General features: G+C 47.1%; 1 protein-coding gene across 1 annotated transcript in view; it reads right to left on the bottom strand.

The window, feature by feature from the left end:
* The window catches only part of MDN1 (midasin AAA ATPase 1), a 135355-nt gene that overhangs the window by 10089 nt on the left and 98342 nt on the right, over positions 1-26924 (bottom strand). The window contains exons 70-92 of the mRNA XM_061131721.1: positions 26430-26576; positions 25469-25578; positions 24797-24870; positions 24125-24323; positions 22690-22849; positions 20289-20435; positions 19673-19799; positions 18889-18994; positions 18441-18556; positions 17117-17539; positions 16654-16880; positions 15588-15740; positions 15258-15427; positions 14372-14533; positions 11393-11530; positions 8957-9098; positions 7493-7665; positions 6829-6981; positions 5943-6090; positions 3421-3746; positions 3025-3189; positions 1777-1878; positions 703-904 (exon numbers count right to left, since the gene is read on the bottom strand). Of these exons, the coding sequence (XP_060987704.1) occupies positions 703-904; positions 1777-1878; positions 3025-3189; positions 3421-3746; positions 5943-6090; positions 6829-6981; positions 7493-7665; positions 8957-9098; positions 11393-11530; positions 14372-14533; positions 15258-15427; positions 15588-15740; positions 16654-16880; positions 17117-17539; positions 18441-18556; positions 18889-18994; positions 19673-19799; positions 20289-20435; positions 22690-22849; positions 24125-24323; positions 24797-24870; positions 25469-25578; positions 26430-26576 (3870 nt within the window). The remainder of the gene's footprint in view (positions 1-702; positions 905-1776; positions 1879-3024; positions 3190-3420; positions 3747-5942; positions 6091-6828; positions 6982-7492; positions 7666-8956; positions 9099-11392; positions 11531-14371; positions 14534-15257; positions 15428-15587; positions 15741-16653; positions 16881-17116; positions 17540-18440; positions 18557-18888; positions 18995-19672; positions 19800-20288; positions 20436-22689; positions 22850-24124; positions 24324-24796; positions 24871-25468; positions 25579-26429; positions 26577-26924) is intronic.

The raw sequence follows: 26924 nt of genomic DNA, 5'->3' as shown, positions 1-26924 counted from the left end.
GGGTATCCCAGCATCGTGACCCTGGACAAGTTCTTAGACCTCATTGGCCTCAGGATGCTGATCTATAAAATGCAGATATCCTAGCTCGTAAAGATTACCAGAGGAACTCCATGATCAGGCTGCAAAGCTCAGAACAGTGCTAGGCACAACATAAAAGCCCCACGTATGGCAGTTGTCATCGGTTCTGCTTCATTTTTCTTAAAGGTGGGGACAGGAAGAGAAGAAGTAATCCACAGGAGAGCAGTCTTTTCTGTGTCATTGATAATAATCAATACCAGCTTCCGTATGAGGAACGAAACAGTGAAAAGTCACCCAGAGAGCTCAAAGGGGAGACTGAATGATATCGCATACTGAGATCTTTTTTCTTTGTCACTCACGCTCTGAACCTCTGCAGAGAGTGAAGAAACGTCTGCTCTCAGATCCCTGAGACCAGTGCTGGGTTTGGATAGCCAACCGTCACCAATAATATTTAAAAGGCTTACACTAGACCCAGAACCCTGAGCACTGAAACCCCACACTTGGCTACAGATATCTTTATTTCAAAACCAAATTGTATATCCGCACAGTTCTTACTAGATGGAAACTCGTTTGAAAAGTCCTTCCCCTCCCTCCCAAGATGACTTTGTAACAAACACCTGGCGGACACACGGTCAGCATAAGCGCTCAGAGCTTGATGAGCAAGGAGGGCCCCCAGCTCCGTACCGTAGGTCTGTGCGTCGTAGGGCTCGCTGGCCTGTTTGATGTGCTCAAACGCTTCCGCGTCCTCCGCCTGCACCTGGGGCTGGGCTGGGCCCTGCTCAGCATGGCTCTCGGTGTCCATGGTCCTCAGCCTCTTATGCACACGCTCACTGTGATCACCCAGGGAGCGTTCGTTGTCGGCCTGCCCAGGTTTCCTCTTAAAACTCTGTGGGAAATACGAGGAAATTCATCAGAACTTTGTAATACAAAAAGAATAAAAATAACGTTTATCCTCAGGGGGCTGATTAAATAAATTAGGTACAGCCATACAAGAGTGGAATTTAATGCAGCTGTTGATAGAAGATCTCTAAATACACATACAGAGCAATCTCTATGATACACTTTTATATCTGAAATAAAGGCAAAGAGGCGAAGAGACACTCACACACAGGCGCACACACACATCCACACATGTGCTACATATGCAGTTAATCTCCTAGAAGGCAAGCCTGGCAGCACCAGTATGCTCTGAGGACAGGCGCTCGGGTGGCTTGAGCACAGGGATAAAACGGAAGCTTTCAGGGGACTGGTTCCTATAGACTGGTTTTGTGTCACATGCATAAATAGCACCCCATTTTTAAAATCTTGTATTTAAAACAGAAAATAGGGGATTTGCCAGGGGTGCAGCAGCTGGAACTCGGCACTTTCACTGCTGGGGCCCAGGTTTAATCCCTGGTCAGGGAACTAAGATCCCACAGGCTGTGTGATGCAGCTAAATAAGCAGGTTTAGGACGGGACAGAACAGAATTGAACGGAATTAAACCAAACACAGGAGAGAAAGGACAGTGAACAGTACTTCTGGTTAGTAGCCCGGCAACACCACCTGCTCCCAGGCTCCAGAACAAGCGCGTCGCGGGATCAGGGGATCAGGTCTGTCCCCGCCAAGAAAAAGGGAGCAAGCCCGGCGGTCCTGCTGTGCTTGCCAAGGCCACCATCATGCTGGGGCAGCAAAGGCTGGAATTTCTTTTTCAGCCAGTACATCTGGAGCATCATCTACACAGAGCCTTCACCCAAGTTTAGCTGAAGAGTGCCAGAGACCTGTGTGTTCTTCCTGGTGTGTTTCTGGGAGGCCATCCGCGCCATGAAGCTCGACTCGTGCCCTTCTGCCTGGTTTGCATCCGCAGCCCCGCTGCCATGTTCCTGTGGAACCCAAGCCACAGAGAGTGAGGGGCAGGAAGCGGAGCCAGCACCCGGTTACAGACCGCACTGCACACAGCTGCCCTCTGTCACGTGCGGTCGGCCCTCTGAGTCCACGGACGCGGGCGGCCCACTGCACCACACTTCACATGAGGGGCTCGAGGATACCCGTGGACCTGGGTATCCGTGGGGTCTTGGAACCATTCCCTTTGGGAGCCCAGGGGATGACTGACCACCTCTGCCTGTCTGCTCTGGAACTCCCCCGTCACTAACACCTGGCCTGTGGGCAGGAACAGAAGCACCGAAACCTGTCACCCTCTCGGGGGGCTGTTGTCTACAGGAGGTAATGGCTTACTCTGAAAGCAGGACAGACCTCGATCAGAAACGAGGCTTCGTCATCAACCAGCTGGGTACCCTTGAGACGGTCATTTAACTTTATGGGGGCTTATTTAACTCAGATGCAAAATGGAGAACATAGTAAGAACAATATTTTATAGGGCCACTGTGAAGATCTACCAGAGTAATGAAATGCTTAGCACCTCATGAATGGGTGCTGAGTAAATGGGTTGGAAGGATAAGAGGGGTATAAACAATTGTAATTACTGCTGAGAAAATGGGGGTCAGAGAGGCCAAGGGAGCGGGCCAGAGACAGCACTGAGCGGCAGGCCCCTGACTTCCAGGGCTCCCCCCAGACTACCAACGCCCCAACTATGGCCACAAAAGACACATCACCCCACATCAAGGAATGAAGAAGTGTTTTGCTTTTTAAATTAAAATGTTTGGCAGTGTGGTGAACACTAAGGAAAAAGGATGCACTGTTAGACCCATATCACTGCATGAAATCTCAAGTCAACCCTTCTTCACTTAGAAGCTTCGAAAACAGAATTTGAACGTGATTCTCCCACAGAGAACGACACTTTCGTAATTTTTTCTCATTAAGCACATCGCTTAAATACAGTGTGTAAAAATATTCTGGGGTTTGTTCCATATAAATATAGGTGTACGACCATTTTCTTAAAGAATGGGAGCTGGCGTTTTAGATGTCAAGAACAAAAAAACATTACACAGAAACCCCTGCTGCTGAACAAACAGGCTTTCACACAGGGAGAAGAGGCCCTCCACGAGGCGCCGGCGGGGAGCAGGCCTCACCTCCCGGCCCTGCTCCTTCTCGGGCGCGGCCCCGGCCAGCTCCACGGCCTGCTCGCTCTGCACGCTCTCCAAGCCCGTCTGCCCGCGGGACTCGTGCTCCTTCCTGTCCGTGGGCTCTGGCACCGGCTCCTCCATGTCAGAGTTCTCCTCTTCTTTTTCCTGCAGCTGCATGGAAATCAAAAAGCATTCAACGCTCTGAGGGGAGAAGGTGAAGTGAGGGCCCCTCTCCTCACCAAGAGGAGCCTGCAGGGAGGGGATCAGCCACAAACCGAAAACTGCTTGGCGCTATCGCCTGCTCGTGGTAAAGTATCCTAAGACAGAGTGTGGCGAGAAGATGGAACTCTTTTCTCATCATTATTACTCTTCATAGAGGACAAGGCAGATCCGCCGTGATACCTGAGGCTGGAGGCCTTGGTCAACAGGTACGTCCTTTTCTGTGCTTTCCTCACTGGTATCTTTGTCCTTGTCCTCCGAGGACAGTGGCTCCTCCTCTGCGTCCTCTTCAGGGTGATCAGCAGCAGCGTGGTCCCCGTCGTCAGCGCTGGTATCCATCTCTTCCTCTCCTTCCTCCCCCGTGTCATCTTCACCGTGGCCTCCCTCAGGCTGGGGCTGACCCTGACCTTCATCCTGATCAGGCTCAGTCTCTTCCTTTATGTCCTCAGCTTCATGACCTGCTTCTTCAGTATCCTTTGGTTGTTCTTTAATTTCCAAAGGATTCTCTTCTGGACAGATGAGACAAAAGAACACAGAATTTAAAAACTAAACTATATGATTTCTTAAGATGAGATATAGTTATACAAGCATCTTTTTATTACTCTCAAACCAGAAGTTGGCAAACTATGGTCCATGGGCCAAATCTGGACATCTACATATTTCTGCGAGTAGTTACACTGGAACACCACTGAATCCAACTGTTCACCGATATGTCTACTCCATCCGCTTTGTATTACCTATGGCTGACTTCACGCTACAAGAGCGGAACTGAGGATGTGCGACTCTGTTGCAGCTTATGACTGGCAAACACTGATCTGTTTATTATCTGACCCACCCTTCACAGAAGAATTCAGCTACATCTGCTCTTCACTATACTTATATATTGTATACAACTGTTTGGATATCCATTAAAAACCCAAAAAGCCACCACCACAATAGGAATACTTCAGAACAGACAGGAAATGCTAGTCTAATTTTCAATTATCATTAGGAATAACTGATGGACATCATTCATTCCTTACCATACACAACATATATTCAAATGGGAACAATCCTATTTGAAAAAGTTTTGTTTAAAAGAGCTTTTCTGTAATTTGGATAAGAAATCAATTACTTCGTTAGTAAATAATTCTTTAAAATAATTGTTTCCTCAGACTCAGAAAAAACTAGTGGTTATCATTATGGCGGGGGCGGGGGGTAACACAGGAGCAGGAGGTGTGAGGTACAGACTGGTGGTGTAAGATAGGCCCAAGGATGTATTGTGTAACACAGGGACCATAGCCAGTATTTTGCAGTAACTGTAAATGGAAAGAACTGTATAAAGATAACTTTTTCACAGTAACTGCTTCTTAGTTTATATACACAGTAGCTTAAAATGAGCCTGGGTATTTTTCTCGGGCAAAATAGCTTATTAGATTCTCAGTGAACTTTAATTTTATGCTTGCTTGACTGCTGAATTTAAGGTTGAAATAAGCTTCCAGTATTATAAGGTAATGAAAGCGTCTTAAAAGCAACAACTTATACTATGCTTAAAAAGGAGAACTAGAGACTCACTGGGCGAGGAATGTCCTGAGCACAGGTTATCAAACCTTAAATGTGAAAAAGGCATTTTACGTTTATGAGAGCCTATACTCACCTCCCAGACTTAAGAGACGTTAATATTTTGCCACAAGTGTATCAAATCTGTCACTTGTATTTAAGGAATAAAATAGTTCTGGACACAATTGTCAGGGTTCTGATGTCTCTGCTCTTCCTACTTCCTCAGAGCTCATAACCTGAGGTTACTATTAATGATTTCTGTGTTTTCATACATTTGATGCATCCATAAACAATATATAGTACTGTATCTTTTAGCAGATGTTCACATAAACAGTACCCCTCATTTACTCTTTTGTAATTTGCCCCCTTTTGTTCTGATAAGGTGTGTTTTTAATAGCTTTCTAAATATGTAACGGCCTCACTGGGAAGCGGAGTGAGGCTGCTGCGACCTTCCTGTCCGGTTGCCCACGGCGACAGGGCCTGTCACAGCAGCCTCCCCTACCCCCCTCCCGACTCCAGAAATCACTCCCCGAGGGAGTCACACTGAGGGAGCAGCGGGTGACAGAGGCACTGGCTTACTGTTGTGCCAAGTGAGCTCTCGTGGGGTTATTCAATTTCACTTCCCGTCATGATTTCGTATTTCAACCTAAACACACAATATAAGCACAACAATCAGTAACTGTCGTGGCAGGCCAGGGTTAGGACTTGGCGCTTTCACTGCAGCTGCCCAGGTTCAATTCCTGGCCAGGGAACTCAGATCCAGCAAGCTGCGTGGTATAGTCAAAAATAATTAATGAAACAAAACTTTCACAGGAAAGCTCGTAAGCGGGCTCTACCAAGAGGCCTGGCGCTACCTGGCCTGCAGAGTGTTTGCATCATGCCGTGAGAGGGGCCCACGTGCCCCTGCAGGGAGGCAGAGCCGTGCTGATGGCGCCGCCCGGACAGGCGGAGCGGCACAGGACAGGCGGCTACAGAGACAGGCCTGCTGGGTCCCAGCGTCAGGCCCCTCGGAGGAGAAACGCAACAAAGACAAGCGTGGCCTTACCAAGCCGGAACTACACTCATCAGACATGATAACGAGCTGGCCATGACGCTGGCCCGGGAAGCAGCCAGTTACTGCTCACTGTCAGGGACTTTCAACAGGCCCTTTATGCTTTAAGACACACCTTCTCCATCTTCACGGTCACTGTCCCCATCACCCTCCTTGTCTTCACTGTCTAAGTTCAAGTCGTCCGGGAGGTCCAAGGCCTCAGGTTCGGGCAGCTTCTCCTCGTTGCCATGGTAAGGGTCTACCTCGTTTTCATCATATTCCCTCTTTGGGCAACAGAGAGATCAGGGAAAATAAAAGTAAACTTTAGAACAACACTCACACGTGATGAGCTCTGAACACAGCTGACTCCTCAACAGCGCAGGTTTGAGTGGTGCAGGCCCACGGATACAGACCGCTTCTGTGGGTCTTTTTCAGTGAACATGTGCTATGACACCACGCAGACGTGTGGCTGCTGCGGACCCGAGGCTGCAGAGCCCATGGACGCAGAGGGCCGGCCATAAAGTTACACACGGGTTTCCAGCCCCGCAGGCGGTCAGTAACCCCAGTGCCCACACTGCTCAGGGCCACCTGTCCTTACGCTGAGAGAATACAGCGTCTCTGCTCTCAAATCACCAGCGCACACTGGGACTTTACCAGGATGCTTACAATTTTCACGTTGGAATGTCAAGTTTCACTGTTTGTGCACCTTCTCCATGGACAGGAGGTGCTGTGTTACCTAATCTCAAACAGGATGTGGAAGTTTATGGAAAAAATATACAAAAGGACTGTGGGTTTTAGTTTCTAAACTACAACATGAGTCCCAACATCACAAAGCTCATCGGCAACCAGTGGTTAGATATTTTATGTTCAGTTAAGAGGCTCTATGACACATTCCTTTATGAGGCGGTGGGAAAACAAATGATAAGTAGGAAAAAATATGTCCTGAGACACCCTGGGAGCTGTGCGTTGCACTGGCCCTGGCCTTGAGTGAGAAGAGCAGGTGGGTTTTGAATCCTCATCACCTCATCTATTTGTTCATTAATTTTTTCTTGGCCTCGTCCATCATCATCAGCTTCTGCTTCTTCCTTTTCCTCCTTCTTATCTTGCTGGCTTTTCTCTCTGTTTGACTTGCCAGCATCTAGGTTGTCATCTTTAGCAACAAGTTCAGAATCTTCCTAAATATCAGAGGAAGAAAAAACACATCATCATCACTATCAACCTAAAACACTGCGTTCACCTTACTGTCTAACGCAGCTCCCAGACATGTGCGGGGCCAATCCCATGGAGCCATCCAGCAGACGGCGTACCCATCACCCTGCAGGGGGCAGGCAGGACAGCCCAGGCGGCAGCCGAGACAGCAGTGTGAAGAGCAGGGCAGGGAGGGGTGTATCACACCCAGCCCTGGAGGCCCCAAGCTCAGGGCTGGGGGAGGGCAGTGACCACTGGCAGAATCAGATACCGCATCTATACCTCCCTCCTCCATAACACAAGGGATGCCTCAGGTCAGGCTACTCCTTGAGCCCTGGATACAATAAAAAAATCTAGATCGCAGAAAAAAACAGAAAAACGGACACAGAAGAAAAACCAAGACAGAAAGAAAGCCATGACCGGCAGGGAGTGGCAGTGGGTAGGATGACTGCCCCCTCTCGTCGTGGGGACACAGTGATGGGGGAATCTTCTATTTACCTCGTCCATCCCTGGTCCTGTTTCTTCAGTCTTACTGTCTTCCTCCTCATCTTCTTCATCGTCATCATCACCCCAAAGCCTCTCATCTAGTTTGTCAGCTTCCTCGCCATTCAGGTCGCCCATCTGTTTGTCGAGGTCTCCGGTCTCACTGTCTGATTTTTCATCATCCTCTTCTGAAAGGGAAGGCACGGAGCTCAGGGCAGATCCCCGGACTAATGTGTTCCTGGGTGTGTGGGAGAGGCAGGGACCTGGCCAGGATCCTGCCTGGGATGTGCTGCCTAATTCTGCATAACACCCTCCAGGCAGATGCTTTTAGATGTCCTGAAGCACTCCTACTGTGTCTACAGACTGGAGAAGAAGAGGTCTGGGATGTGGGGTGGTGAAGGACTGTAAGCAGGGTGGTAGAATGGCTGTCAGCATGGCTCATTCTGGTGCTGGCAGAGTTCATTATGCGACCCAGCAACCTCACTGGATTTTGGTTTCTTACCTGGGAAATAATCAAGGGTGGTCTACAATATCTCCAAGGTTCCTCCCCATCTCCAACCTATTCTATGCCAATGATTCTATCTAACATCTCAAATCATGTGTCTCAATCAATTAACCAGAATTTTCTTTCCTTGCTCAAATAACCAGACTTTTCTTTCCTTTGTATTTGATCAAGGTCTGCTTTGACAAAGTTTATACCTTTATACTTACTTAGGCATGCATACCTTCTTCTACTCTGAGGTTAGCTATCATTTCTGTAAGGTATTCACTTAAAATAACACACTGTATTTCAAATTAAGCTTTGGATAGAGATTTAGGTCAACAGTTGAATTATGGTAATAACATGACAGATGATAATGTACTGTAAGAAATCATTATCAAATAATTTTCAATGACATGTAATACTCATAAGTTGAATGAAAAAAGCAGACTATAGAACTATTAATGGTCTCTGTGTGTGTGTATGTGAATATATATGCAATAAATGGAAATACCCCAAAATTAAGTGATTTGGGTGACAGGTACAATGGTATTGATTTGGTTTCTGCATTTTTATTCCAAATCATCTACAACAAATGTCTACTGATTTTGCAATTAGAAAAAAACGCATATACATTAAAAAAAATTAAAAAAAAAAGCCTCTCTAGAACAATCCAACTTGGGCTGAGAGCCAGGCTCGGTGAGGGTGCATCTCGCGGCTCTCCCTAGAGGACACCGCGGGTCACTCATCTGCACACGGAGCAGCCGGAACATCAGGGCCAGTGCCTCAGTTTACTCAGAGTGGAACCTCCGCAAGGAGCTGGAGACGCCTGACACGCTGGCATACACACAGCAGACGCTGATGCTTCCCCCGCAGTCACACAGAGGAACCAACTTGCTCCAAGAGCATATGCTAGGCTACTTATTGGGAACATGTGGCTTCCTGGAGAAAATATCCACTTTTCAAAAGCAAGAGCGAAGTGGCATATAATCTCAAACCTTGTTCTTCCAGCTCCCCATCATGCATTTTCCCATCAAAGTCTTCTGACATCTCAATGGCATTATCCTCGCCCTTAATGTCTGATTTTGAGTCAGGATCTTCTTTATCCTTTTCTTGACCCTTCTGAAATGTATCTTCTGCCTAAATAAAAAAGCATTATAGAAACATAAATGAACATAATGTTACTAATGTTTATTCAGCTCTAAACAGAATATAAATATATAAATGCCAAGGTCAGTGGTATAAAATTTTCTCTGGGGAGAGAAAAAAGAACCAATAGAGAAAATACACATGATTTGTGACTTGCTTTAATACTTCTGTTAACTAATTTCTAGTTTTTTGCATTCGTTGTTAGAGAATATAGACTTTTATTGAGGTTTCCTAAAAAAACTTTTTTTATTCCAGACATATTTAAAAAGTCTATGTATTCTTTATGTAGGATAAAAAAAAATTCGCTTACTATACTGCACATAAATTTAATATCTATCTTGTCACTTTGATCTCTCATAGACATTACCTAACTGTGAATGTAATTTCCCCCTCCTCTACTTTCCTTTTTATCTTTTCATTTGAAGTACAGTTGTTTTACAATGTTATGTTAGTTTCAGATGTACAGCAAAGTGATTCAGATACTCACACTTCTTCTGATCATTTTCTAAGTTATCACACGATACTGAATACAGTTTCCCGTGTTATACAGTAGGCCCTTGCTGCTCATCTGTTTTATATATAGTAGTGTGTATCTGCTAATCCCAAACTCCTAAGTTATCCCTCCCCCAGTAAACGCAATTTTCTTCACTCTTTCTTAAACTACATATTCCTACACATTCTGTATTATATCTTGGGCAAAAGACTCAGATTGTTATCTCTTCCATTATGGTTGAATTTTAAAAGTGCTTTTTTAAGATACAAAAGTAATACAATCTCATATAAAAATTTCTAAGCCAAACAGAAAGAGTATGTTTCCCTGGCACCCCCATCCTCCAAAATTCCCAAAGAAATTACTACTGGTGATGTTCTGGCACATCTTTTTATCTATAAGTACACCAACAGACACTTAGAAATATAATATATACAGTATATATCAATACCTGCCTCCGAGCATTTTTTTAAACAAGAAAGGGATCATTCTTTACAAACTGCTGTGCAATCTGTTTTTTCTAAGTTAAAAAAATATGTCCTAGAAATATTTACATGTTGATACTTAAAAACTTATCTCATTATGTTTAATTATAGTATTGCTCTGCATAAACAGTATCATTTAAAAATAATTCCTTCCTGATGAATATACGGATGCTTTCACAATTTTCACCAGTGTAAATAATGCTGTGGTAAACATTTTTGTATAAACACACTCCCTCATACACATATTTATCTTGGGGCCTTATGAGATTTCTGTGAGAAAACATGGAACTCCTAGATCAAAGAACACAAAGCGTTTAAAAGCTATTGGATACTGCCGAATTCTTTGGAAAGTTTTTATCCCACTTATTAATGTTTTTCTGCAATGGATTTGTACTTTTCTATTAGGTTTCTTTTACTTTATTTTTTTTCCTCATTAACAAAGTAATGGGTGCTAATTAAGTTAAATTTGACAAATACAGAAAGGCCAATACATCCACATACACACACACACACTCTGTACATTAGAGCTCTACCACATAAACGCGAGCATTACTCTTTTGGTTTTTTATATCTTTCCAATTTTCCCTTCAAAGGAAGAGAGGAAATCTGGATCGGTTTGTTCCTCTGTTTTTAATAGCTATGACCATATCTTAAATAGAAATTTATGGACTGCTTTAAATTTAGAATACAGGTGATAAAACGAAATTCCACTCTCTCTTCTATCTTCAAGTCACAGTTGATTAATCTAATGACTAAATGACTAAAAGTATGTTTTAAAAAAAAATCCAAATCAGATTGAAATTTTATAAAGTAAAACAAGAATCTTAGTCCAAAGCATCTAAATATTTCAAAAGCATTATTGATTTCAACTAAAAAAGATACAGATATTTAAAATTTGAACATGTCAAAGACATACAACAATAAAACCTATTAATAACAAACACTGGCACTGTTGTTTAATGTAATCATTACTTAAAATAGCCAAACTTTTTGTCCTTACATGAACCACTACCAAAAGTGTTCTCTAGAAAATCAGCAAAAATATTCCCATTTAAAATAAAACATTTTTAAACTATTTGCTTCCCCAGTTGTAGGTACAACCAATGACCGAGCTACAAAGTATCCTTCCTATTGCCTTCAAGCTTTTAATTTACAGCCACTCCCTAAACTCCGGTTTTCTTAAGGTACCTAAATCAGTCTGAAAACCATGAACCTAGTAGGAAAAACATTTATATGTGTAATTTAAATACTAGAAAAGGAGCGTATGCTTCTGCATCCAATTTACGTATTTCATGGCCATGAGAACATACCTGTTCTTCATTTTCTATCTGATCACTCACATCCTTCATGCCCTCGCCTTCTCCAATGCCTCCTCCCTCGTAGTCATGGAACTCAGTCGCCCCCTCTCCTGCTGAATCTTCCATAAACTCTTTGGGCAGGCAAAATCCCTTGAAAACAGAGTGAACGTTAGGTACAAATGCAATAAAGAAGTGATTCCCAGTCCTGCTGCAGGAAAAAATACCCTACATAAATGATAAATTCTTTTCTAGCTCAGTATTTTACATCTGATGGAAGGACAGGAGACTTTTTGACATTCTTTTCTTCCTTGGTGATAAGTTATTAGGCAGTTTCAAAGCTTGACATCAGATTTAATATACGAGGTTTTGACTGTGGAAGCCTCTGGTATGTAGTAATCTGTCATTCGGCCAATAGAAAAATTTGAATGAGATATATACTCGGATGGTATTTAAGGAGCAAATCACCAGGGGTGGGGAGGGAGAGTAAACCCTTTCAGTGTCTAGATCCCAGAAGGCTTTTGTCCTTCTTTATCTACTTCCCAAATCAGTAAGCCAGAGAGGAAAGAGGGAAGACAAGTGCCCATGAGGTATAGCAATTGAAAGCAGATGTTGTGTGACAGAATTCACTTTCTTTCATTAGGGAACATTTTGTGTGATGCTCCTCAAATCAAGTCCCGGTGCGTGCGTGCGTGCGTGGCTAAGTTGCTTCAGTCATGTCTTACTCTGCAATCCTAAGGACCACAGCCCGCCAGGCTCCTCTGTCCATGGGACTCTCTAGGCAAGAATACTGGAGTAGGTTGCTATGCCCTCCTCCAGCGGATCTTCCCAATCCGGGGATCTGCCTGTCACCTCAGCCCGGGCTGTCTGCTGCCAAGGCACCTGGCAACCCTTATGGCATGGGGTCTGGAGATACAGCAACACTTGTGAAGAGTTAACAAAACTGTATTTCATGTCAGAAGACAGCCTAAAAATAAGTATCAAAAACTAGTGTGTGGGCTGAAATTGACTTAAAAAAGAAACAGAAGAAAATAATGGCTCTCAATCAGAAATTCTACCAGAGAAAAGTATAAGTTATCACGATATTTGTCAATCTGAGGATGGGAATGTACTACGAATAAGCTGACAACAAGACCAAGATCCAAGACCAACACACACTGTGGCTGAGTTACACAGAAACAGCCTCCTATGGATTAAGCGCTTTAATCACAACCTAGATCCATTATCTTAGCACTGCATCTCATCTATTTTCAAGTTCCCTCAGCATGCCTGAGCAAGAACAGGAATACAGTACAGACACTTAAAAATTAAGGGAAAGGCAAACTCACTTTCAGGATATGTATTCTTAGAAAGGTGACTGGAAAATACATTTTGGTTAAAATAGTGAGGGAAATAAAAGCTACGTACTCCAGTATTCTTGCCTGGAGAATCCTGTGGAGAGAGGAGCCTGGTGGGCTACAGTCCATGGTATTACACAGGGTCAGACAAGACTGAGCACCTAAGACTTTCTCACACTATTTTAAAGAAATATGTTTAGATGCATGCAGAGTAAGTCATAAAAGGAGGGAGATTCAGACGTCCTTCTGCAGGGCACATTACTGCTGCAGCTGAGACAGATGCTAAGCTCACAGCACTCTGCTTTTATCAGAACCACTTCTACCCCCACAACCCCATCCGTAAACACACACAGGTCTGACAGGCCACAGTCATTCTAGAACCTGTCAGACCACAACAATGGTGCAAGTGGACAATCACAACTGACCCAAGTCTCGGGGCACCCTCAACATACCGTCCTGTCCCTGCCTCTGCAGGCAAGTGTTCCCTCCAGAAGTGATGGGATGTAAGACTGGCTCAGTGCACATCAGATAGAGGGGGCAAATCTGAGACTCATTCCATTACTCAATAAAGGCACACACTTATCCTCTAGAGAGAAGGGCTTGCCTCCCCATTTTTTTTAACCCTTTGTTGTATTTTAGATACTCAGAACTAAGAACTTTTGCCTGTTTACAGGAAGCCTAAACCTCACCTTCAGTTTGGAAATTCCTATCTTCATCAAGTGCATCTTACCTGAAAGATCTGAAAATACTAGGGACATTAAAAGAAAAAAACTGAACAAAAAACTATATACTTAGTTGAAGGTGGTACTCACAAAAATCCAAGTCTCATTTTACAAACGAGGAAACTGAGGCTACGAGACTCACTCACTGTGAGTCTCAGAACCAGATGCCCCTGTGACTGGCCTTACCATGGCAAGCTGAGTCTGTTAGATCTGTCTGCTGCTCCTGAATTCCAAGGGTAGGGTCTACAGTCTCTACAATATCAATGCTTTTCACAGCACTGGGATCATGGCTGAATGAAGGAATGCCTTCCCTATTAAAGATGCCCACCTCTCTTAACCTTAAGAGCCCCATTACCATTTCATGAATAAGTATAGATGACTTACAACTTAATAGCATTAAAGTGAAGTTGCTCAGTTGTGTCTGACTCTTTGCAACCCTATGGACTGTAGCCCGCCAGGCTCCTCTGTCCATGGGATTTTCCAGGCAAGAATACTGGAGTGGGTTGCCATTTTCTTCTCCAGGGGATCTTCCTGACCCAGAGATCGAACTCAGATCTCCCACATTGCAGGCAGACTCTTTACCCTCTGAGCCAGCAGGGATAATAGAATTAAGGATTCATTTATCCTACAGGTCTAGCTCAGAGTTATCAGAAGACTTCAAATTGGAGACAAAGAGGAGAAGGGTATGAACAGAAAGCAACAGCCTTTAGACGGACTCTCTAGTCTAGGGAACTCCCCCCGTGAGGGACCTGATTTTAGTAGAAACTAAGGTAGAGACTTTAGTACAAACAAGCTTAGTAAAAGAGGAATAAACAAAGCCATAAGAAATTCACAGGGAGGGCAAATCACCTCCTGCTATTTGTGAAGGTTCAGAATAAAAGCCCATCAAACCAAACACTGACGGGTATGGAATATTCCATGGAAACAGTCCTTACCTTCTGGGCAAGCTCCGTGAAGATCTGGGCAAGCACAGAGAGCAGCTTCGCAGTGCTGCGGTGGGTCGCCAAAGACACGGTCAGGAAGAAGAGGACGAGGTCGGAGTACCTGGACAGCATGGGCACCAGGCGCGCCAGCAGGCGGCAGGACTGGGTGAAGAGCTGGGGGCAGAGCGGAGCGAGAGGCCCGCTCACACCAGGTCCCCCGGGGGGCCAGCTGAGTGTGCCACATGTCACTAATGGTGCATCGTGGTCACACACAGGCACACCACACGCACCCCTGCGGTTTCCTCCTCGTCCACACAGGCTCTCACAACGCTACACTTCAAATTCTTAGTGACTTAAGTCACTTGTTAACATCTAGTTAACAAGGTTCTTTAGCTTTTAAAAAAAGTATGTTTATAAACAAATTCTGCTGGGATTCAAAGTTCGCACTGGAATCAATGCAACAGAATAACACACAAGTCTTATAAAGTAAGCTGTTTCTCTGGACTTAGGGAGATAACAATGTCATCCCCTCCTGGCTTACTTAAGGGAAAGGGGGTTGCCTGATATGGCCAGTGACCCTTAGTTATGGCGGTAACATCCACCATTAACATCAAACACCCAGGAGTATGTGATCAGGATATGAAAGAATTCTAGGTACGTCAACCCTAGATACTCTAGACTGCCATCATTTTTGCATTTACAATTGTAATCCTTAGCAAGTAAGCTCTAAGTTTTCCAAAGTTTGTCAGTGAGGTCTACACGCACAAAAAGATCAAATTCTTAGTGATTCTGCCAAGGAGGCCTGCTTTGGGACCACCATGTGCAGCGAGGTGAAACCCCGCTGGCTTCAGCTCAGCCCACATGGACAGTGAGAAGCTTGTAAGGATCTGCTGGTTACCGTGTGCTTGGCTGCTGTTCCGTCCTCGCCGGATGATTTCAGCCTCTCCACCAGCTCAGAGACCGTGGAAATGATCCTCTGCACGTGCAACGTGCTCACGTCGGCCCAGAAGTCCTCCTCTAGGAGTTTTGTGAGGTGTCCTAACTGCAGGCTCTCGAAGCCTGAAGCCTCTTTCATTCACAGAAAAGAACAACATGGTGAATAACAGAATAAACTCTCCTCCTCTCATTCATCCAATAATTATTCCAACATTTGTCCTTAGATACTTAAAATAATCATCAAATAAAAAAATCAAGTAAGAAACTAGTATTTTCCTGATTCTAGACATACCATCTTCTTCTTGGGGCCTTGCCTGGTCAGTGTTCTCTGTTTTTTGACTGTTTCTTTCTGCTAAATTCTGAATGGCACAAAGGATGGCCTGGATGGCGGTTTCCATTTGCTCTGAAAAATCCTCTACAAACCCTTCATCCAGCATTTGGTTTCCTAATAAAACAACATGGTGCAGAACAAATTTTTAAAACTCAATCATTGGTTTCAGTGCCTCTGGAAATTACTAACAATCCTCATTTGTCATTTTAACAAACAGCCACCAGCTAAGCACTTGCTAAGGCTGAGTCACTGTCAAGCTGTGCTGGGTGTAAAGAACGAGATACATCCCTGGCGTAGATAAACCTACAAGGTTATTTCCTTGTATTAAAACAACTTTGCTGAAAGAATGCCAAAAATATGAAAACAGTTAAGACGGAGTGTATAAATACCAACTGAATCCAAACAGGATTTCCAGCCTAAAAGAGAACTTTCTGGAACAGCCAGTGAGCCTGTGCTGTCTCCCTACTCGTGTGCTATAAAGTAATGTGACGGCAACCCAGAGGCAAGGTGCTCAAACAGAAGTTAAGAGCTATGTGCTTGGTCTTCGCGGGTGGCTCAGTGCTGAGTCTGCCTGCCAGTGCAGGAGACATGGGTTCGATCCCTGGTCCAGGGAGATCCCACATGCTGTGGAGCAACTAAGCCCGTGCTCCACAACTATTGAGCCTGTGCTCTAGAGCCTAGACCCAACTACTGAAGCCCGCCTGCCCTGAAGCATGTGCTCCCATCAAGAGAAGTCACCACAATAAGAAGCCCGCACGAAGCAACGAAGAGTAGCACCCACTCACTGCAGCCAGAGAGGAGCCTGTGCAGATCGAAGCCCCGACACAGCCAAAGATGAAGAAATTTTATGCATGTGTATATGTATAAAGAAAAGAGCTATGGGCTTCAACCACACTTCTTAGCCTTAGAACCCTGAACAGATACGTCTAGAACAAGACGACGTTTGTTCAGGACAATGTGGACTTAGATCTACAAGACAGCGCTCCTACACTGGGCTTTCACCCCCTCACTGAAAAGCAGTCCTCACCTTCTTGGTTGCCTGGGGTGAGCAGGTGTGTCTTCCAGGTAGTGAAGTCGTCTGCGGCTTTATTGATCTCTCTTCTTACATATTCCATGCTCTCAACTAAAGCCATTTGTGGGCCTGTTTGCTCACCCTCAACCCCTGGAAGAATGAACAAGGACTCTAGGCCTTGCAAATGAGCTGACACCTGGGACAGGCAACTCAGCCCAGAAGAGCAAACTTCAAAATCTTTCCTGCAACAACAAAAATGCCACAATGTTGAAAGCAAGGCGCTGCCACCCATCCACACCCTCCCTTCCCTCCCTCCAACCACTAACACTCAGGGCACCTAGAGACTTAGAGCTGGCCACGCGCCACAGAGCACTACGCGGGCCACTGGGAAACTGAGGACGGAGCGCGCCCCTCCCGTTGCCTCACTAAACCGTGACCACACGCCGGCGCGGAGGCAGAGCAGGCACCGCGCACTCACCAAGAGTGAAAGAGCGCCTCGCAAGACTGCCGCCGCATTCTGTCGACATCAGCTTTCACGGCTTTGACGGTCTTCAGCATCCCCGTTAACCTCGCAGTGCACTGCTGCCAGCGCGGGTCCTGTCTCCGCATGAGGCAGCCAGCGGGCAGCTGCGTTTCTGGAGCTGGGGACGGGAAGCTCAGGTCCGACGGGGTCGGGTCGGGCGCTGCTCCGGGGAGGTCCTCGGGGCCGGGGGCGGGGCCGGCAGCCGGGCAGCACCGGAGGAGCCAGGAGAGCTGCTGCAGAAGGACTTGCGCCTGCATCGCCGCGTGCTGCAGCCGCTCCGTCCACTGCTGCACCGCGTCCTGGGGCGGGAAGGCCGCGGGGTAGACGGGCGGCCCCGTCAGCCTGCCGTCCATCTCCCGCACACAACTCAGGAGGTTCCTGCGGAGAAACAAGCCCAGGGGAAAAACACATGGCACCTTCGACTGCATCTGCGAGCCCGTGTTAGCAGTGAATGCACCCATTTCTGGGTGAAGTAAGGGCTCTTCCACACAATCAAGAACAGAGGCTCCCCCAGAGGAGTAAAAGGTCTGATCACATGCCTGCCAAAGTACGTAAACACAGCCTTTGGTGTTTAAAGGCTTCAGAGTAGCAGAAGAACGGGAACTCACTGCTTATCGTCTGCCCCCGACAGGCCTCTCATACCCCGCAGTCACAGCCCCGCAGTGACCGCAGCCACTATTTTCTAAAATAAAAACTCTAGTAAATGTAGTATACTTTGCTATATAAACTCTTGTGAGCAGAGATAAAATAGCTGAAGTGACTATAGTCTAGAATATGATCTCTCAGCCAAGGATCCACTCAGCAGGTGATGACAGGCTTCCTAGCCATCCTCATCTTTTTAAATATCTGTTTCCGTTGGGTAGCATCTGGGTACAGTTCAGCAAACTGCAACTCGGTGATCCAAAAAGCCTAACAAACTGAAATCAACTCACATCTGACCTGTGCCCAGAGGCTGGGATGCCCCGACGCCATGATGCAACCCTGTCCCTCTGTCTGCATGGACTGCCACCCACGGACTCCCTCACTCCAGACCCAGGTGTGGTTCAGCTGTGACCACTTTTCCCGTCTGACTCAGCCTTCAACTCATCCCCCAGAGGTGCTGCCAACACCAGGGGGCAGAAGTGTTACCATCAAAAGTAAGGGGCCAAGCCAAGGCAACCCCATCTGCCTCTTCAGGCCTCAGACCTCACATCACAACTGGGAGCAGCTCATGCAGTAACTGTGAGCCGCACACAATTCTCCCCTATTCATTCCCAGAAACGCAGCCAGTCAGCAACACCTGAGGAGGATCCACTGCTCCGTCAGCGCTGTCAGGGACCGTCGCTGTCGGATGAGCACCTTCATCAGATGCGCCGAGAACCCGCCACACCGCTCCACGTGGCCCGCGCCCACCTCCTGCAGGGAGAGAGGAGAGCATGCTGATCTTTTCTCAATTTACAAGGGGGGAGAAAAATCTGAGGGTGGCACTCTCAATTTGAAGTTTTTCTTCCATAATTTTTCTTAAGGATTTGGACCTGCTAGCAAACAGTGAGTAATGGAACTTGTTACCAAATACTTTCTGGTTAAGCACAAAATTACATTGACTACATCACATTCTCAGGTTGATAACTGCAAAGAGCTCAGTCACCTCCAGTGATGGGCTGTGATCATGTGACCAGGTCTGAGGATGCTGTCCTGGATGGACAGGAGTCCCCAGGTCCTGCAATCCCAAGGCTCCATCATCCTACCTTGGCAGGAGCCGCCAGGACCGCACTAAGCCTGACGTGCCGTGCGAGAGAACGATAGAAGTACTTCTGGCAGCTCTCCCACGAAGATGAGATTTCTGTAAGCAACCTGGAGGGGAAATCAACATGATGTAATTAATTAAAACCGCTATCTCCACCCCAGATCCTGAGGAGTCAGAGACTGGTCCATTCAGCCACAACTAGAAGCCACAGGTCTGATCAGATTTACTTCTGTGAGGACCCACTGAATTAAGTACTCATCAGTCCTTTACACAAAGAATGTGACAATAACATGAGGCCTTAGAAGAGGTCTGTGTACACAGCACGCTTAAGAAGGTGACCATTCTCCTACAGATTTTCACCTGTACATTCAAGCCAAGTGAGCAGGCCTCAGGAAAAAATCAAAGGGCCAAAAAAACAATGGCAGAGATGAACATGAGGAGGAAAGAGAAACGAAAAGAAGAAAATCAACAGTTACTAACACTTGCTTTAAATGCTCAAAGTGGTCCCTTGTCTTCCTCACCCCACCAGACTCCCAACAGAGCCCAAACCTTCCAATGTTTTACATTCGCTCCTTACCTTTTAAAAGGGCAGAAGGAGAGGGAAGTTTTTTAAAAAAGAAAATTAACACTTGCTAGGTGCTCACCACCTGCCAGTCCTGAGCCGGCACTCTTCTAAACGTTATCCTTATGGCGACTCTAGGACAGAAGCACTGCTGCCCCCACTCTGGCAGATGAGGCTGTGGGGGCTCAGCGGACTCGCTCCATTTATAATTAAAAACACCAACCTAGAATCAGCCTCCTGAGTGCTGCTGACTATAGACAATGCGCTCTGGAGATCCAACGGGCGAAGATGGAGCATTTCTTGAGGGTTTTTTGTACGGGCCCAGGAAAGACCTTTGCGATATGACAAACCTAGGAAATAAACAGCATGTTTTTAAATAAAGAAACTCTGAAGAGAATGGATTAGCAATGCCACCGCTAATCAAAGTTGTGTCCTGGGAACAGCATCTCCCAGGGCTCTCAGGCCCTGCCCCACACTGAGCAAAACAGAATCCGCTTCTGCACTTCAGCAAGATTCCCCTGGTAGTTCATACCCGAGTTACGTCGAGAAGCGCTGCTCTCTATGCAACGCTGGAAGGGTATGCTGATGAAAATAAAACACATGGTTTCTGGGAAACCTCACTGCAAAACCGTGAGACTATTTGGGAGTCACAAGTGGTCATCATAGGATTTTCGTATGTGTAGCTGGAACTCTCAGAATGGCATTTCAAAACCTTGCCTTCCACCTTATGTTTCGCACTATCTCAACGGTGTCTACAAAGTTTCCCCAAATCAACTGTGTTATTTTTCTTCCTAAAAGCAGATGAGTGTACTCCATTGAGTTTCCAGTGAAAACTGTACCAGCTTTTGTCAGGTGTTTGAAGAGATCTGCTAAAGCTCGCTGCTTCTGCCTGAGAATGTGCTTGGCCTCCGACCGCTGCTTCTCCTTCTCTGCGGAGGGGTCCACCTTTAAGCTCTGAAGCTCACTCACAAAGGAGATGACTTCGCCTGCAGGGAAGACAAGGGGGAAACGTGGAAATCCCCAGGAATCCTTAATAGACTCAGATTACCCAAGACCAAGGACGTTTTGGGGACAAACACCAAGTGTCATTCATCTTTATATCTAACAGTCCTCAGCATCGGTAAATTCTCAGTAACAGCTGAGGACACGCATGACAAGAGAAGAATCGGAAACAATCTATCTTGACAACAAACAGCCCAAATAAAAGGAGCTAATCTTTTTATCCAGGGGTTTTATAATCAGTCAGGCAAAAAACACTTACTGAACCTGGATCATGTGCCATGATTTACACTAGGAACTTTAAACACTCGAATAAATTTCCCGTGACTGCGACATGAACTGAGCTTCTGTGCTGTACCGAAAACGTCCTTCTAACCTGTCAGCTCCACTCTGAGAGGCTCAGAAAGTCTAGTCACGTTCCAAAGGCCATTCAGCTACAGAGCGGACCTGAAGCCAGGACCTCCAGACCTTCTTTGTAGCCACTCTGAGAGGCTCAGCAAGTCTAGTCACTTTCCAAAGGCCATTCAGCTACAGAGCGGACCTGAAGCCAGGACCTCCAGACCTTCTTTGTAGCCACTCTGAGAGGCTCAGCAAGTCTAGTCACGTTCCAAAGGCCATTCAGCTACAGAGCGGACCTGAAGCCAGGACTTGAACCCTGGCTGAACTGACTCCAATGCCCAGATTCTTTCTCCAGCACCGGGCTGCCTTAGGCGCTGCCAATCTGCCACAGGTAGTGTCATAAGCGGACTGCGTGTCCTGCCAAGTCCACGCTGAAGTCCTCATCTCCCAGGACCTCAGAATATGACTGGATTTAGACATGGGGCCTTTAAGGAGCCCATGAAGATAAAAGGAGGCCTTGTGGGTGGGCTCTAATCTAATCTAGCTGGCAACCTTAATAAACAGGGACACAGAAAAGGCAGCTACAAGCCAAGGAGAGAGCCTCGGAAAAAACCAGCCCTGCTGACACTCTCTTCTTGGACTTTCAGTCTCCAGAACTGTTAAAAAACAAACTTCTATTGTTTAACCACCAAAGACGTGGCACAGCTGCCCCTTGAACAACGTGGGTTTCAACGGTATGGGTCCACTTACTTACATGGGAGGTTTTTTTTTTTTCCCAATAGTAAATACCTCAGGGCTTACACGCGCCCGAGTGAATGAATTCGTGGATGTGGCACCTGGACACAGATGCCCGACTCTAAGTGACACCTGGGTTTCCCAGCTCTGAGGGGCGATGCCCCCAGCACCCGCGCTATTCACAGGTCAGCTGTACGTTGCCAAGGCGGCCAAGCAGACAAAGGCAGGCGGTCCGGCCTTCAGCTGAGAGCCTGCACCCCGCACACACTCAGCACAGCACCAGCAGAGGTCGCCGCGCGTCTCCCAAAGGGCACACCTGGGGTCTGCAGGCCACGCACCCCCATCATTGGGCACAGGCAGGCAGCTTATCTTGAAAATTGGTTATTAGGCTATTACTCTAACAAGCTGGTTTTTACTTTATTTACGTGGCTGTGCCAGGTCTTAACTGCAGCATGTGGGATCCAGTTCCCTGACCAGGGATCAAATCTGGGTCCCCTGCATTGGGAGCACGGAGTCTTAACCACTGGACTGCCAGGGAAGTCCCGCTAACGAGTTTTTTTTTTCTTTTTAAATATCTTTCTGAGGTCAGACTGCAGCCTCACTGGAGAAGGACCAGCTTCACTGTGACCCCACACTCGCTGGGGCTGGGTGGAGGTGGAGAAAGTGGTGAAAGGCTGCCAATGGCCCAAACAGTCTATTAAGTTCTGGATCCCCTTTCCCAGCCATTGCTGATACACTGCAGAGCAAGAACAACCAGGGAGATGAGACTGCTGTGCCTCTTTGAAGTGAAAGGAAAAAGAAAGGGACTGTGGATGAACTTTCCTTCTCCTTTAACTCGAGAGAGACAACATTTTGAGAGGTAGTGACAGCGTCCAGACTCTGAGAAACCCTTCACTCCCGGCCCTGACCGGGAAGAGCTGACGTGGGCAGGGCTGCTGTAGCGAACGGCTACACCGCCCGGTCTGCGCGAGAGGAGGGCAAGGCGGAGACCACGGTGACCGTCTCCGGTCTCCGCGGACGGTGTCTGGGTTTTGGCTGGTCTGTGACCCACTTGCTTGTTCAATCACCTGCTCTACATTACTAGGACACAGGTAATGAACTCCAGCTTTCCTGGGCCACCGGGGCCACCTCAGAAGGAAAGCCCCCTCGGTCTGCGCATGCACTCACCGGTGAACTGGTCGAGGCCCTCCACGAGGCGGGGCAGAGGGCTTCCCTCGATGAGCGTCAGGCACATCTTCCTCATGCGTTTCAGGAGTTTCGGCAAGCGACGCAGAAGGGCCCCTTCCGAGGGGAGCGGGGCGCCCTGACACGGCTCTGGAACAGCGGCCTGTGAGACAGAGGACGACAGTCGCGGTCCCCCCCGACGCGGGCGCGGAGTTAAACGTCGTGCCCTCCACACACGGGCTCAGCGACAGGGAGCTCCCCCGGCCCCGTCTCTGAGGTCTCACAGAACAAATAAAACATCACCAAAAGTAAGACAGCATGTGCCTCAGGAGCTTAGAAGAGGGTGGCGGGGGTGCGAGGCCCCTCAGGGAAGCCCCCAGAGCTGCCGTCCGCGCTCCTGCTCCTGAAGGCGGGACTGGGCAGCCTAGCTGCTCCGAGATCATGCGCCACATCGCGCTTCTCAGACACGGGCAGGGTGAACCTGGCCGCCAAGGCCTACTTCAGCCGCCATCTCTCATCAGCCTCTAATTCCTGACACTTCTAATACCAGGGAAGGCAGCAGATGAAGGGAAACTAGGCAAAGGGAAAAGCGTTCGTCTGTCGAGGGCACAGTTTCACTCCTTTTTTCCCTGAGGAATCCCTGAAATTCTTGTGCTTTCATCGATAACAAAAAATTTGATTAGCATTATGAGCGGTGAGGCGATGAATACAATCAAAAGAAAATAAATTTGGCAGTCATATCATATGTGTGCAGCCATATCATAGCTGGAGGCTCAATTTCTACTAAGCTTTCTGAACTATTAACATATTTAACACAGCTTGAAGAACTGCATTGCTAACTCTCTAACCCAGCGTGGAAAGCACAACATGACGGCAAGAGCCATCGCTCCCCTCACCCGGTGACTCTGCAGCAGGGACACCCTCCTGCAACAGACCTGCTCACTCAAGGTCTTGATAACTGTTTCCATTTTCAGGAATTTCGTAAGCCAGTTCTTAAGTCTTGGTGCTTGAAACTGGCCGTGATGGAAGTTCACACATTTCCACACCATGGTCATCAGCAACCGCTTCAAAGCAGCAGTCACCACACACCGTCACTGCTGGTGTGTGCAGCAGCCTCATCACGTGAGGTCCCAAAGGCAGCTTCCATGTCCTGTTCCTAAGCTGATGCCCTAAATCTTCCCTTGCGGCTAAGTGAACTGTTCACAGTTAAGTACAATGGTTTTGTACACAGGCCCACGTTAAGCTTCCAGCACGAGGATGAACGCTTTTTGCCTTACTAGGCAGCAGGGTCAGAAAGACGAACACCACACCACTAGCCCAAAGAGGAAGATTTCAAAGGCATTCCCTCACCTAGCTCTCAGGGCAGGTCTCCCACAGAAAGCACAGACCGCGTCCAACCAGCTCAGGAAGAAGTAAACACCATCCCGCGGGCTAATACCTGTGCGGCTGCTGGCCGGGCTAACAGGGTCTCCCTCAGCGCCCTGTTCAGACTCTGAATGGGGGACTCCTCACTCGCGGCGGCACCTGTCGGCCTTGGCAAAGGGTCCGGCTGCTCCTCCTCGTCACCTTCCACCAGGGATGACCGGCAGGGTTCACTCAGGATAGCTTCAAATTTCTTCATGAATTTAAAGAGGGTTCTGGCCCCCAGGTAATGGGAGATAAGGGCAGGAAAAAGTAAAAATGGAAAAGTGAGGAAATATGTAAATGACGTAATGCATACACAGGCAACTTAATAACTTGTACCTTTGGTATACAACGAGTGTCTTAGAAACTCATAATCTTTTGTTTTTTTTTTAAAGGAAAAAGCATGGCAGGTATTCTGATCTCAACTGAAGCCAGGAACGGCGGGATCCCTTGGCTGAAGGCGAGCAGGTGGCAGAGGACTGGACCTTGAGCAGCACGCAGTCTGCCCTGCCCCCAGACACATCAGCTCCTCCCGCAGTGAGACTGCGTTGGGTGGGAGGGTGGTGCTGTGCAGACGGCAGAACAGTCCGGTGTTTTTAGCAAGCGTAAGGCAGCACAAGTCAGGCCCCTGTAACAATGCAGTCATGCTGTCTACCGTTCAGAAATTCTGAGTTCTGGCCACTCCCCGTTTTAAAAGATGAATTACCTGTGTGTCTTTTCCACAGATTGCTTAATAGACCAGAAGCTGACATCATTCCACTTGGATATCTCAACGAATTCCTGTAAGAAAAATGAAGCTCAAGGATGGGCTTTACCAAGCTGGTGTCATTCTGCCTCTTTCTAGATCACCCGTGTGATGACCAGAGCACTCTTCATCACTGACCTAGGACGGCGTGTCAGTGAACAAGTAAAACAAGTCAAATAAAGGGAAATATGTTTATCTCACAGGGATGGAAAAATTGCTGCTACGATCGGTATGTCGCTGTGTACTCCAGCATAAACCGGTGTTGGGTCCACAACAGCTGCAAGTATCAAACAGGATTCTCATTGCCCCCCCCCCCGCCCCGTACCCCTGCAGCCCACAGCCCGACACCAGGTGGCGCTCCTCTGAGCTGAAGAGGGAGCCGCCCTCCGGCTGCAGCTGGGGCGTGGGCCCTTACAGTCCTCTTAGGTGCCTCTGATGGGAGCCGCTCCACGGAACCCTCGCACACGTGGCCAGGGCGGCCATGGAGCCCATGCCACGAAACGCAGAACCTGCTGCTGCGATGCTCCCCTCCATTCCTCAGAGCCCCCGTTTCACTGGATTAAAAAACAGAACTGGAAAAGAATTTGCTGCTTTTGTTCTCCCAACAGTGATTATGACTGCTGTTCATCTTACCTTAAGCTCCTTTTCTAGGGGGGAACGAAGTTCCACAATTTTGGCCTGGACCCGGTCAAAGAATTGCTTGTAATAATGGTACAGGTTCCACAGAACACTGCAAAGTGCATCTGGAAGAAAGGAAAAGGAAATGAAAACCACATGTGCTGCTGGCTTCTCCCTCGGGGCTGCACACTTAGAGGTGATCCTCCCTCGTGACTCTCTGGGCCACAACCTCACAGCAGAGCACCCACAGATTATGTAACAGCTCCTGGGGGAGCCGGGCTTAGCGGTTCCCAGAGATGCAGGCTGCCAACACTACCCCTACTTTTTTCATTTCAGTCTGCAGTGGATATTTTCTTCAATCGCACTTTTGTTCTTAAAGAAGGCATACTCAGATGTTCTACCAAACTCACAATTTCCAACTCTTTCTCAGAATCTGACTGTGCAGTCAGCAGAAACTAAGCCTGTTTTAAAAGACGGCATATCAAGAGCTCACCTTGACTACTCATTCACGTAAATCTATACCTTACAGTGACACTCTTCTCTAAACTGCTGTGGTCAGGGACGGTAACTGATAGAAGTTTTCTGTGCAGTTGCTTGATATGTGGCAGTGCTCTCCTGAGATCAAAGAACCTAATTATAGCCTGGATCAAGCAGAAGCTGAGTGGGACATATGCGCCGTCTAGACAGACAGACATGCTGCCTCAACACACCAGCTCCCAGGATCTGCATCTGTTGCCTTGCCGCTGCCACAGTTCACCAGCCAGGGATTCAGTTATAACCAGTCTGCACTTGATTTCAGTGTTTTTCTCTTTATCTCACCTGAATCACATTACAGTAAAAGACAACTGAAAATGTCTTATTTAAAACCTGGTATGCATCAAGACACCTGTCTCACAAATTCAGAGCCTAATCATTTTAATAGCATAGGGTAAAATAAAAGAAAAAAAATTTGATACACACATATGTATATCCTCACCTTTTCCTTCGACTTGTGGCATCAGCAAGACATGACAATGGAAAACCAGTAACATCTGAAGCCGTATGTGGAACTCGCCCAGTGAGGATCCTTCAATAAACGCTTGCAAAGTGCTCACCAGCAACATCAGGGTCATCTGTTTGTCATCTTTAGAGATTCAAAGAGGAAAACACACGCGTGTCTTGCACTCTTCACGCAGCGTCCTAATACACACACCCTACTATGAGGTCCCCACGGGACACCAGCTAACATGAGTTGGAGCAGGGACCACAGCTCAATTTCAAGCTGGTTTACAAAGAGCAGCTGCACTCCCAGTGTGTGTGACACGCACTCGTGGCAAACGGGGGAACTGGACTATGAGGCCCTCGTTCTAAGCATGAGATGAAACCCTCTTAACTCAAGCACTGTAACTGCCACCTACCAAGACAGAAACCCCCTCTGACTTGTCCCATGGACACAGAGAATAAGGAAGTCTTATCTTACGACTGGCTCTCT

Source organism: Dama dama, chromosome 28 (assembly GCF_033118175.1).
Source record: "Dama dama isolate Ldn47 chromosome 28, ASM3311817v1, whole genome shotgun sequence".
NCBI lineage: Eukaryota > Metazoa > Chordata > Mammalia > Artiodactyla > Cervidae > Dama > Dama dama.
This window is presented reverse-complemented; position numbering and strand designations above follow the sequence as displayed.